A 14,326-nucleotide genomic window follows, 5' to 3' on the forward strand; every position below is an offset into this window, starting at 1 on the left:
TTCTTGACTGCAACAAAACAAGAGTCCCAGTTAGTGACTTTAATACACACAAAAGTGACTCATGATATCTTAATGTGTTTGAGAGGAGTTAAGAAGCGGACTTGCCGCTTCTGAAGAGCAGCGAATCAAAGAACCAATAAGCTAGTGGATCGAAGCATTGCTTCATTGATTCACACTTCAAACTGGTGTTGCGCTGCAGAAACGGTTGATTACAGAGCCGCTGCAGGGTCTGCAATCAACATAGAGGTATGATCATTTTCCAGACAAATGCCCTCAAAAACAACGGCTGCTTTGAAGGACTGATAAGGGAATCGTTAAGCACAAAGGCTATTGATATCGGAGGATCGATTCATTTCTTAACGGTACTCGAAAAGAACTGGTTCTCGATACCCAACCCTAGTCGCAGCCATATAATAAATGATTTTATTCAGCTTATGTACTTACTGAAACTTTGTAGAAATTGTGGAAAATTGGTCATTTGTAGCAAAAATGATATTTAGAACATCTAACTAGACACTACATGACAGATGTAAAGCAGATGTCTTTGGTTCGCCACACCCAAGGATCTGTGTGAAACTTATAAATCACAGAGCAGGCAGCAAGCTGCATTTTGTTCATACTAGTCTGCCTTGAATACGAGCCTGCCTGGTTTAGGTGCCAGGTCTGCACAGTTTGAAAAACTACATACAGAGCTGCAAAAATAAACTGTCACATCGGCCGGTATAAATGGTTGATACCAATATCCACAAAAATACTAAATATCGGCGCTGACAACCGGCCAGGACGATAAGCGGTCGATCCCTAGTAATAATCAGCTTCTAGCTTAGTTGATTAACTTTAGATTTTAGCATACAATATATGCAACATAAGCTCATTATGCACACACACACGCACACACACACACACACACACACTCCTTAAAACATGTATTTTATGGTACTCCAGTCACAATAAAGAGTTCACATTCATCTAAAGGTGAACACCTAAAATACAAGTATCAAAATGATAACAGTGGTTTTAATTTCTTATAATTGTCTAAGATAAAGAGCAAATAATAAATTAATTCATTAATAAAAATGCGTTGCATCCCAATATTTTCAAAGCTAACATTCAAATTCATCTTTATCAGATCTAGAGAATTGAGGGAAAAAAAAGTGATTATGTTGAGTTGGGGGGGGGGGGGGGGGGGGTTGTCCCCACTTCTGGCCCATGTTTTAAAAGGGATTAAACAAAAACATCAGACTAACCATTTACAGCTATTTTTATCCACAGTCTCTCCATTTTCATTAAGTAATTAAGTAAATGGTCAGACTCATTATCAGGATCATAGTTAGTTTTTACTCTTTTTATTTTTAAGGTGAGAAACAGAAAATGTTTTTGAGCCGGCGCTGCACTTCACGCCCACAGGATCAGGTGTGAGTCTGTACCTCAGCGGCAGCGTTGATGTGACAGTATGCGAGTAGCTGCTTCTGCAGGGAGCACAGGAGCTGGTGGATGTGAGCCGGCTGGCTGCTGTCGGAGGACGACGTCCCCTGCTGCAGCTTGTCGCTGTTCTTCTCCAGCTCACCAAAAGCTTGATCCTGGGGGGATGTAAACACACATCATGAAACTTTGCAGAAGGATAATCTCAGCACCGTTAAATGTTCCGGCATCACATCCTGAGCTATCGCAGATTAATGAGTCATCATTAAACGTCACTGTCATCAAAATCATCAGAGCTACATAGCTGGCTCTCTTTGGTTCGCTCTAACTTTGCTTTCTTCTGCTTAGGTGTTCGTGTCGACTTTCCTTTGGTCTTATTATATGGAAATCCCATTTCATGAAGCAGTTTGGTCATAAACGTTGACTCCTGTACCCGCCCACTTGTTCTTAAATGATTTTGTTGCACCATTTTTTATTCTGACAGCACACAGCTTTGACATTTCTGTCTGGATGCTTTGACCCCATCTTTGGTCCAACAGTAACTTTTCCTTTCATAATCTTCCTGCGTTGTTTACCTTTGCACCACGTTCGACACAGCTGACTGGGAACAACCAACATCTTTTTCCACACACACTGTCTTGGACGTCCTTGTTGGGGGAGTGTATGGTCCTTTTCATCAAGTCAAGTGAAAACCCTCTTACTGGGACCCAACACTTTTGTTCAGTTAGCCGAGTCCAACAGCCCATTAAGGTTTGTGAGCAGTTTCCTTTAACCATATTTCTCTCAGGTATATTTCATGTCTCAAGAATGCTCAGCTACAGATCAATAATTGTTTCACTTCAATTCAATTTCAATTTATGTTCATTTATATAGCGCCAAATCACAACAAAGTTGCCTCAAGGCGCTTCACACAAGTAAGGTCTAACCTTACCAACCCCCAGAGCAAGAACACAGGTGAGAGTGGTAAGAAAAAAACTCCCTCTGATGATTTGAGGAAGAAACCTCAAGCAGACCAGACACAAAGAGGCGACCCTCTGCTTGGGCCATGATACAGACAATTTACAAAACAATTTACAAAACGAATATACAGGAAATGTTGCCGGTGCACAGAACAGGAGGGTTTCAGAAACAGACACCCCACCCATCTCTGGATGGAGCTGTACCTCAAACAGAGAGACATCGGAAAGACAACAAATACAGTATAATTTGTCAGCATTGAGCAACAAGAAAAACAGAAGAAATACTAAAGTGATCACCGGCCACTAGCCCTAAACTTCACTAAAAGACCCAGACTTTAGATAAAGTTGAGGCCGTGGCACGCTCCGTTTACTAATAAGATGAATTAAAAGGGTAAAAAGCATATTAACATACTATGTCAGTATGCTAGCCATACGAAAAGGAAAATAAGTGCGTCGTAAGTCTGGACTTCAAGGTCTCCACAGAATCTGACTGTTTTATTGATGCAGGGAGATCATTCCACAGAACAGGGACACGATAAGAGAAAGCTGTGAGACCCACAGACTTTTTATTCACCCTAGGTACACAAAGTAGTCCTGCACCCTGAGAACGCAGAGCCCGGGCCGGTACGTAGGGTTTAATTAGGTCAGCTAAGTAGGGAGGTGCCAGAATCACATCTGCAATTTTCTTTTTTGTTTAATTTGCTATGGAATACGAAAAGTGGATGAACATCCTCTGTGTGGACATTCCAAAATTTTTGAGAGGGATGTTATGGCTCACTTCATGAAAAGGGGGTCACCATTACACAAACCAACATTATTGGTCCTATGTGCAGGGAAAAAAAATATATATATAAAATGACTGTCTCTGTATATATTGATTAAACAACTGTGACACCATAGAGGAGACAATTATGTTGGAATTTTTCATTTTTTGAGTTTTTATCTGAAAAGGGGACACCAAACTCCACCACACAGCACATAAGTATTATTTTGGTAAAAATAAACAAAAGTCACTTCAATTAATTTATCTGACTTTACTTCTGATTTGATGGGCACACAGTAAAATTAATTTCCCCCCAAAGACCAGTGTCTTAATCACTCGGTATGGCTGCAGAGAGCATGCCACAAATGTGGTGTTGAATGTAACTTGTAGTGTCTCAGTCTGTTACTTTTAAAACCCATGTTTCTAAACTGCTAATTTATTCACTAAGTAAAACTCCAGTTGTGCTGTTTGAAAGCACCACTCCTGAGATCCATGGGGAGACAAAAATTTAGTTGAACAACAAACTAACAGTCATCAATTATTCGTTTTTGTGTTTGTTTCGCATCCCGGTTCGATCAGTTACGCTCGAATCCTAATATAACTGCCGAAAACAGCACTCTGGGGCTTTCCCACGAGCCCATCCCAAAAAAGTATATCATGACTTATCTCAATAGTGGATTTTATGTATTCCCCATGGCCCGTATATTCATATCTTAGTCTATAGCACCTTGCTAGGAAATTTAAAAACTGACCCTCATGTTACATATTGGTCACCCCTTTTCATGAAGTAACCCTTATATCAGAAATCATTAGGATGTTCTAAGGAGAGCAACTGGAATGGTAAGACTTGGACCCAGCTGCTCTGACCAGCTGCATGAACATTATCTCCCAAACAGTCTAAAAGGGGTCAATAAAAAAACAGATTACAGCTATTGGTGATTAAAATGTTTAATATCCATAATAAAGGACAGAACTGAATATTCTACACTTACAGTGTAAAAGCCAAGGTTCCTCAGCAGGGTCTTCATGAGGATCTCAGCCAGGTGGGTGTCAGGGTGGCAGGCCGCCATACTGAACGTGGGGTCTGGGGACGCTGTAAACCCGTGAGCAGAAGAAGTCACCTCGGGGCCATCAGTCGGAGAGCTGTAACCCAACAGCGAGGCCACGTGGGTGTGGTCCTGGAGGCTGGTCAGGATGATGTCAAGCTGCATCCTCTGTGGTGGATGGAAAGTCAAAAAAATTCCAGCTCCATTAGTTTACAGGTCCAGTATGCATGAATAAAGAAATAAATTAAAAATTCAGACAAATCCAATATAGAACAAGCTGAAGTTTTGCCTTTATTTCAATTATTTCCACTTGCCGTAGAAATTGTAGTTAAAAATTCAAAATTCCAGCTCCATTCGTTTGTGGCCCTTGGGACCTAGTTTTTAATCTTAAAAAAAAAAAAAATTCAGAGAGATCCAATAAAATCTATGGGAGGAGCAGCAATTTGAAGTAAACATTGACAGATGGACAAACAATGGAGGATCAATAACACCATTAGCTCAGCTAATGTTGTTCAATCAGTGGAGCTAATAAGGATTTAACTAAAGTACAACACCTGAAGAGGCTCAGAGAGGATCACAAAGAAACCGGTCAAAACAAAACTAAAATAAAACAAATTTAAACAAAAACTTGATGGAGTTCAAATTTTAGTCTCACCAATCTCACAACCCTTTACTTTACGAGCTGCACACAAGTTGGTTGGAGAAAAGATAAAAGCTATGCTCTGCTTCAATCATTACTGCGATGTTGCTGGTTGTCTGTCAAATTTGAACACTTCACATGTGCATCTTGTTTCACCAAAAGACATCAAACCGACTCTCAGCTCCGCTCCAAGGTATTAACGAGAGCACAATATCCCCCACGGCCAAACGCTGCCAAGGTACAACTGCTCGCTACATTCCGATTAACTTTTCAAAGTATCTGATAACATGTTTTGTCTACACACATCTGCTATTTGCATTTCTAGCAAAAACTCTAAAATGAACTAATTTTAGTGAAGAATTTCATAAACCAAGAGAAACATTTCTTGTTAGTGAATCACAGGACAGAATAATAAATATATTACTTTTCAAGGTTAACCTGTTGATTCAGTCTCTGCACTGAAAAATATAAGTGAAAAGGAATTTTCTGTGATGCACCTTCAGTCCAGCGATGTGATAATACACATATTATCAACCTATAACAAGGACGTTTCACAAAATTCCTTCTAAAAGTGTGAGACTAGTTGTTTTCAGAATGCTTCAACCCTTTTTGGGACGCACAGAAACAGACAGACAGATGGAGGGAAATCACCATGACACAGTGGAGGATAAAAAGTGGATGTGGGCATACATTATGACAGCTGTTCACATGTGAGAGAATCTGTTTCTCACAAAGTTTCTTAAGAAATTCCAGAGAAAACACAACTTCAAAGTGTGTTTTTGTTCCCCCAAAGAAAATCTTAACAAGTCACTATTTCTTTAATAGTAAATCAGCCATGGAATAATGTGGCTCATTTTCACGGCACATTACGCCCCTCAAACACTGGCACAGTATTGTATTTTCTTGCTAGACTTGAAATGCAGACTATCAGCCCAAAGACCACCTGTCCTTTGGACAGACTCTCCCATCTGTCAGGTCCTTGAGGCAGCAGTGAGTGAAGAAGCTCCATCCTCTCCCTCAGCGGAGGCAGCAGCATCGTTGCTCCCACAGACAAAGTTTCAATCACAGCCTGAAGGAAAACACACACAATTTATTAATTGTTGCATAAATGACATGTTAATCATCTTGAGACTGTATCCATCTCTATAGTATCTTAACGAGTTGCTCAATACGTTCTACAGTCCTCCAGTTTTCATGTTTGGGTGACGTTACGTTAATGCTGGTTCTCCACCAGACGATGGCGCTCTGACTCCTAAAACCATCCAACACTTACCACTGTTGCCTGCTTGCTCTGGGGGGCAGGTACAGTGGTAAGGAGATGAAGGCCCAATGTGAACTGGGCCCGAGGCTAACCTTACCCATACCCCAATCACAAACCTATCCTGGGCCAAGGTCTCCCAAGGACTCACTTATCTTGTTACCAATAAGCAAGGTTGGGTAGGATTACTCTGAAAGAATACATGTGGATTACATATATGTATGTACATACATTTGGATTACTTGTAATCTGATTACTTTTGGATTACATTCCAAATAATCCTACCCAACCCTGCCGATAAGCCTGTATCTCATGGAATGGCAAGTGCTGACAAACGTAGCAAATTCTGAGTTTTGGCAGGGAGGCTGCAAAACAGTTTTTAGGGCTCTGTCTTCCACAGGGGTCAGGAGAATTCTGAATGTTGGGAAGGGTTTGATGCACCTGGCATTTTACTAGCATTTAGAAAAAAGGTCCCAAATGTTCCCAAACAGTGGCAAAAAAGTGCCAAACAGTTGGTAATCGTCACAAACACTGTCACTACAATATTCTAATAGTCGCTAATATTCAGCTTTTGTTACTCGTAAACATTCGTGCTCATGTTGCTAACTGTCGCTAAATATCGCTAACAATAGAGGCGAACTATGATTTTCACTAACTTTGTTGGCGAATCCAAAAATCTCAACGTTTGTCAGCATTCGCTGCTCTGTGAGATGCTATCTGGAGGGTTAGGCCTTACCCTAGTGAAGTGCCTCAGGGTGGCTTGTGTTGGGTTTTTTTGGCGCTATGTAACTCTAGAGAATTGAACAGGCATAAGTCAGCGATGTGGTATTGGGTTTCCTGACTGCTAGCGCACAGCGATGAGTAAAATGTAGAAATTAGTCACACTTCAGCTATAAAATGATCAGGGGGAGGTTTAGCCCCAGACTGCAAATAGAACGACCAAATTTGCGTATTATTTTTGCAGTAAGTTTTGCTGCTGTTCTGAGGCTTGTTTTTGCACCAAACTGTTTTAAGATGCCGATAATAAAAACATGCCCACCGTGATCAATACTGCAGCTACTTTCCACTTACCTCCTGGATCTCGTCTGGCACAGAGGAGTCCATCAGTCGAAACAGCAGGTTCCTCAGGGGCCTGGCCTGCCGACCCAAGATACTGGTGGCCACGCCTCCGGCCAGAGCCAGAGCAAGATGGTTGGACAAAAGCCGAAGACACAGCTTGAGGAAGCTGTGATGTTCCCTGGAAAATTTATCAAAAAAAGCTTGAAGGACCAACAGTGTAATAATTCATAACTTGACATGTTAAAGGGGGAAAACTTTATTAGCACCTGAAAGCTGTAATAAAACTACTGAAGCACATCATTTATCAGAACGATGATGCAGACGCTCCGGCTTATGACGTTAATAAACCCCTGATGTCGTGCAGTTTGCAGCTATTATTAAATATAAGCAGACTAAGACTAAGAATCAGAAATACTGACGTTACTGAGTTTTAAATAACTAAGCTCGCGTTTTTAAAGTCCGTGGTGTTGCTTTCATCCTGGACTGCAGAGTGAGTGGACTTACCTTGACGAGGGGAACGGCAGAGGAGGAACCTCACTGTTGATGCCATCACAGTAGCGTTCGAGAAAGGAGCGCAAGTGGGAGAAGGTACTTTCCTCCAGGTCCACGCAGTAAGGCCTGTGCCAAGCCACCACTTGCCTGCAAGAGCAAGAGCAGTTGTGAATTAAACAAGAACAAAATAACTTAAGTGCTGAAGTCTTTACCATGGGACCAAAAAGCACAAGTCAAGAAGAAAAAACACAAGAAAAGCTTCTAAAAAGTTGCTTTCCAAGTTAACTTTCCAGTGTCTAGATATGCAAAATAGAGATCTTCAAGGGTCCAAAAACGTGGGCTTGAGAAAAAAAAACAGATGTGTAGAAGTGATACCCAAACCTAGAACTTTATAAATTCATTAGTAACAAAAAAAGCACATTTGCTGAGGATGTAACATCAGGATATCCAGTCCAGAAATGGCCCAAGACCCTACTTAAAAATACCACGGACCAGCACAGACAAAGAAAGATGAACACACAAACACACACTCCGACCATGTGTGATACTTTCTAATAAGACTCTTGTACATTTCAGACAAAGATAAGTGACATGACAAAACCCCCATCAGACACAAACTCCGTGCTGATGCTGACGACTGATCGCTCCCCCCGTTGACCGATCCCGTATAATCTACGTGACCATGACTACCGCGTGAATTTCCTCTGCTGGTAGCTGACCTGTCTCGTGGTAGCGCGGTCCAGGCCAGACTGTGGGACGTGCCGGCTGAAATCTGCTGAATGGCAACCCCGTCCAGACCTACAACTTTCTTGGGCTTCGTGATTGGCCCTGTGGAGTTTCCCTGACCGCACTGGCCCATGGAGTTGTTGCCCCATGCGTACACTTCGTTATCTAGACAGCAGTGGACAGCAGCAGATTTAGAAGAGTCACATTTATTACACACATGGAAAATCTTAAAGTTTGACAACAAGAGTTCGATATGTAGCTGCGTTGTGGAGCCCAAGCTCAAACTTGTGCAAAGCCTAAGCAAAACACACTTACAGCAGTAAGTTTCACCGCGATCCATGAATTCTTTGTGTACATTATGGTTTTACAAATTTTGCCCCCTGGTGGCCACAATTAGGACTGAAACATGCCCAATGTTGAACTTGTCTGAGGTCTTAGTAAATTTGTGTACCATGTTTTACCTTGATGCACAAATACTTTTCTAGATGTACAAGTTCAGAGTTACAGTAGTGGCCACACTTAAACTGATTTTACTGATCCTCCAACAGGAGGGAATTAAAAATTGTATACATTATAAAAATCATAAAATATTCACATAGATCAAATACAAAAATTATATAGACAAGACAAAAACAAGACATTGACTAAAACGGTAACAGTAACATATTAAGAGCACAATCATAAGGATCAAAACTTGGTAAAAGTCTGTCAATCCATCATTAGCCAGGAAAAACTTTTTTAATTTTACATTTGCAATCATGGGCATACCTATCATCTAACACACATTTATCAAGAGATATTCCATGTTTTTGGCATGTTTGACTAGCATTGGTAATGAGATTACTCTGACTAGAATAATCACCTAATTCTAAATTCAACAAATAAGAATAAAAACTAGCTGCCGGTGAATCAGATCTAAAAATATTCCTATTCAACGTCAATCACTGTTAAGGCATTAAGTACAGGTGCATTATGACAGTATTTCTGTATTCAAACACATGATTTCAACAATTGTATCTTCTCTAGAGACCTTAACCACTGCTTAGACATATGTACACATTGGATACCAAAAGTCAATCAATATGTGCTCAATGTCAAGCTCGTCCAAGGTCTTAGTCAGCTGACCCTGAGTAATTTGAGTAGCAAGTTTCACCTTGACACATGAAGTCTTTCTAGATATCATGTGGCAGCTGCTGACCACACACAGACAGACTTGCATACACAGTCAAACACCTCCCACACCTGCTCTGCTTTTGGTCACAAGAGGTAATAAAAAAAAAAAAAAAAAAAAAAAATGAAAGCATGAAAAAGGGAGAAACACGTACCGTGTGAAAGCGCCAGGCAGTGACTGTCTCCAATGGAGATGTCTACCACCCTGGTGGTAGCCAGCTCCTCGATTAGTTTGGGCCTGAGCGCTGTGGCCTCAGATGAACCACAACCGAGGCAAGCACCACAACCCCAAGCATACACCTAAAGTAGAAATAAATACATGAGTGACACCAATTACTGGGAGCAGACCATTTTAGATATTCAACCTACGATGCAAAGCATTTTGTTTGTCTTTTCTCCACACACATTCCACCTAAAGAAAATGCCGTTCAAAAGAAGCCAAAGAAGAAAGAATATTAAAAGGTCCAGTCCTATAAACCTTAAGCACAACAGACAATACCCATTTGCAATCTAGAGCAGTTTATTGGTGTCCTGTGCAGGAAAAGAAGCAGCACTTCCTCCGTGTGTGCTGTAATCGGAGCTGTTCTGCTCCTCGCTTCCACAGCTGGAACAGCTGTGCGTGTACATTTACTGCCTGAGGGTGCTAACCCTGTGAAACCGCAGCCCCTCCCCATGTTTTAAAGACACCGTAGGGACTGCCCACACAGCACTGTGCATGCACGATAGCGGAAAGTAGTGATTTCCAAAAATTCTGCACTCCCGCCCCCACAAGAAACCCACACACAGCAGCTAAAACACCTCTGGAGGAAATGTTTGATTATTCTTTTGTATGTCTGCCTTTGCAATAACTTGCTGGAAAAAAATGAAGGAAGGATGGAAAATGGAAGGAGGTGGGGAGGGGTGCTGGTGCTTCAGTGCAATCTAGTGGCAATAAATAATTTATAGAACTTTTATATTTATAGAACCTGGTCCCAACAATCTTATACTGTACTACCAAAGTTAATGGTCAACTGGCCATCAGCTGGAATGCAGAGAAAGCTGCTGAGATTTCATTTTTCTTTGAGGCCCCCTTACCAAAACCTCTGCAGCCACATTCACAAATTGCATTATAGCATAAAGTATCTCTTAACGGTCTAATTTAAGAGAAAAAAAAGCAAGCAAACTGGAAAATATTGAGGGTGTCAGTCTTGGGTGTTAGTTGTATGGACTGGAAACGCCATTTAAAAAAGACAATCAATGTTATGATGCTGTCCTAGACTCCTAGCAGGTGACACGGGGCGTCCCTGTGGCTGGCACAGTGTTTTTAAACTTTAATGACCTGAGAGCAAGCAGTGAAATATCTGGGACAGGCGCAAGAACTGTGGAAGCAGAAAGGGAACAAACTGTACAAAGACTAGAACTGATCTGTGTGGTGTTACAGTTATGAACGCTGAGTCCCACATCAAGGCACTGCAAAGCACAATAACCATGTGGTTCATTCAGCTCATGTTCACAACAAACTGCTGAAAGGCTGCGCTCTGATCTCCAGAGACACAGAATGAAGTGGTGGGGTGCACATGCACGTTGGCTGTAAGTGGCAGACGTAAACCAAATGTTCCATTGTGTTTAAAGACAGCATGAGGGAAAATTCCCCCACCACTGGCTGTGAGAGAGGGACCTACACACTGCAATGGCACCTACAGCCAAAAACTTTTCAACTTTTACTGCCTATCGCAGTAACCAGGACAAACCAACTGTTTTTCTTTTTAACAATGGGAAAAGATGAGCAGCAAACTGGATGAAATTCTGCAATACTATACATTCCCCTGTAGCTACGCCCCTATCCTGCACAGTCTGTGAGGTGGAAGAATAACAGTTTGTGTATTTATGTGGAAAGTGCGATCTGATTGACAGGTAAGAAGGTTAGGGTCTCTTCAGAGGATCCTTGGGTACCGCTGGAATGACTTTGTATCAAAAGAGCAGTTACTAAGAAAGATAAGGATGAGGAGGTTCACTTGCATTGTGAAGGAGCATCAGGTACAACATTTTGGCCATGTGACACATTTCTTTGTGTATGATCCAGCACACAAGTGCTTGAGTGTTGAGGATCCCAGTAGCTGGAGAAGGCCAAGGGGATGCCCACGTTTCACCTGGCTGCAGTAAAAACATGGTTATTTCAGCGATGTGGGAATGGACTGATTGTCTGCCTGGGTGGCTGCCATCCAAGACCTGAGACAGATCTGTGGCGTTGTGGATGCAGCAAAGTGCAGCAGCAGCACATGCTACCAGATTTGACTTGGCGTTCTCAGTTTTTAGCTGCTCTTGGTGCTGTGCTAACACAACCAGATGACGAGCACAGACTTTGGAAGAAAAAGTGTACGTTTCTAAAACTCACCACAGGTGTGCTACTCTTGTTCATGTGTCGCCACTGCGTTGAGACACAGCGAATTGACACAAAATGTTTTTCCAGCTGCTGCTCAAACAGCAGACTAATGGCTCACCACATCCAGTAACACTATATTGAAAAAGTATGGGGATGGGAATACCGTTACACATACCTCTAGTCTGGTGTGTTGGGTTTTCTACACTCACCAGTAAATGCAGCATTAAGCCCTGGTCCCACCAAATAATGAACAGTGAATAATGAGCCACGCAGCATGTTTTTGTTTTTTGTTTTTTTTTTTGGCTTTGAGAGGAGGTAGTGGCTCTGAGAGGCAGAGTATTTGGTTAACAAGGCTCATCTCTGAGGGTGGCGCTAATTTCAAAATGTAGCAACAACAGCGTGGGGCAGTTTGTGTACGAGGTACTACGAGGACTAACGAGGATTATAGAGCATGTGTGTGGTGAGATCAAGGCTGCTAAAGCCCATTATCCGAGCGCCTGGCAGCTACGAGGACCGTTTTGGGCACCTGCTTTGTGCGCTGGATGCTGTATATAAAATCATTTTGTAGCAGATTAATTGTTTTCTGTTAGAGCTTGGATGTTGAAAACACCCGCAATCACTTCTGGAATCACAGAGGACCATTTCACCTGGATCCTTTTTGTCCTTCTCTCCCTCCTGCTCCATGAGGAACAAATTTTGGAACAGCTTAAAGGTAACTATTTGCAATGTTTTTATAGCTTGTTAAAACAGTTGCATGTTCATTCCTAGCTGTAAAAGTATGTTTAGGATCGATTTAACATCTTGTTAATGGATCAGATGAGGTGCGCTCTGTGCACACTGACACAACGACTCACACTCAAGAAAAGCATTTATGCAAATGCAAGCTCACAAAAGAGTGTCTTTGCAGTCAATAACAGACGAACACAAAGTTAAAAGTTGGATCATGGTGTCAAAGTGGCTGAGTGTTTAAACCCATGGAAGAAATGAAGCCAGCGAAAAGGAGCACAGAGGGGACTGTCCATGAACGCAGAACACGCGCACGCAAAAGAGTGATTGATTTAGCAGATATAATGGACAAACACAAAATTAAAAGTTGGATCAAGGTGTCAAAGTGGCTGTGTGTTTAAAGCTGTGGAAGAAAACCCATGGACTGAAAGGAAGCCAGCAAGAAGGAGCGCAGAGCTGTCCAGAAACACAGAACAAGAGAGCACAAAAGAGTGATTTGTTTTTTTTTTTTTTAGACATAACACAAAGTTAAAAGATCATGGTGACTGTAAGCCGTGGAAGAAATAAAGAAATCTTTCTTTTGTTTTTTTTTTAAGTGATCCACAGTTGCAGCAGCGAGGCTTAAGCAAATACGACCTTAGCCCCCCCCCCCCCCCATAACAAAGCATAACTGCATTGCTGTGTGTAGGTGGATGTTTCAGGTGTGAAGGCCTACCTGTCCAGTAGAGGTTAAGGCTAATGATGACTGGCTTCCTGCACAAACTTTTCTGATGAACATCCCCTGCAGGGCCTCCACCACTTTGGGTTTGTACACCCGGTTGGTATCACCGTGGCCAAGTTTTCCTTCAGCACAAGGCATGGTTGATGATTCATTTACAGGTCACGCCCATTAAATAAAGCTTTGGATAAATGTATCTTTAAACAATAAGTGTGGTTTCACGTACCGTTATCACCTCCGCCAAAGGACCAAACTGTGCGTCCATCCTTAGACAGAGCGATCGTGTGGGAGCTCCCACATGACACCTCTCCAACGTTGCTGATGTCTTTAACCAGAGTAGGAATGTTTCGGCTGTTGCTGTCACCGTGGCCTGAAGACCAACCCCCACAATGGAAAAAACAAACAAACAAATATGTTTACACCGCAGTTACTGAACACAAAATGGCACAAAAAGGTCTGGACAATTCTGGGTTCTGAGGATGGCATGTCAGTAGAGTTAAGGAGATCCTCAAAGCGCTCCTTTGACCGGATGACGATATGACCATTTCAGGTAGCAGTTCTCCACACAGGCTGAAAACAGCTTGGGCTCAGACTGACCTCTCTTTCCTGAGTTGCCTCCCAATTTGCCAGAACCACTTTGAGCCTGACTGAAAGCCATTCTCCATGGCCTCTCCAAACTTCTCCCACACCAAAGTTTGAGCCTGTCTCCAATGATGTCCTTCACGTCTGCCGTATCTGTCCAAAGGTTGAGGAGACCTCTGTGCCAACCACATATGAAAGGCCACCTTCTTCATCCTGGCGGCTTCCGCAGGTGTTCACAAGCGGGTTCTTGGGTTGCTACTGCATTAAGCACAGACGACCGAAGGGAGGTAATGGTCCAGTGGTTAAAGGAGTGGTGTCCAAACTATTCCAGAAAGGGCAGAGAGGGTGCAAGTTTTCTTTGCAGCCACTGACTCCAGCAGGTGATTTCACTGATGAACTCGTC

At 42.3% G+C, this 14,326-nt stretch overlaps 1 protein-coding gene across 1 annotated transcript in view; it reads right to left on the minus strand.

The window, feature by feature from the left end:
* herc1 (HECT and RLD domain containing E3 ubiquitin protein ligase family member 1) overlaps positions 1–14,326 on the minus strand; it is a 155,674-nt gene that overhangs the window by 128,663 nt on the left and 12,685 nt on the right. Inside the window, 9 exon segments of the mRNA XM_034160392.1 lie at positions 1,428–1,580; positions 4,137–4,358; positions 5,774–5,899; positions 7,160–7,325; positions 7,652–7,786; positions 8,359–8,530; positions 9,691–9,835; positions 13,339–13,466; positions 13,568–13,711. Of these exon segments, the coding sequence (XP_034016283.1) occupies positions 1,428–1,580; positions 4,137–4,358; positions 5,774–5,899; positions 7,160–7,325; positions 7,652–7,786; positions 8,359–8,530; positions 9,691–9,835; positions 13,339–13,466; positions 13,568–13,711 (1,391 nt within the window).

Source organism: Thalassophryne amazonica, chromosome 2, assembly GCF_902500255.1.
Source record: "Thalassophryne amazonica chromosome 2, fThaAma1.1, whole genome shotgun sequence".
Lineage (NCBI taxonomy): Eukaryota > Metazoa > Chordata > Actinopteri > Batrachoidiformes > Batrachoididae > Thalassophryne > Thalassophryne amazonica.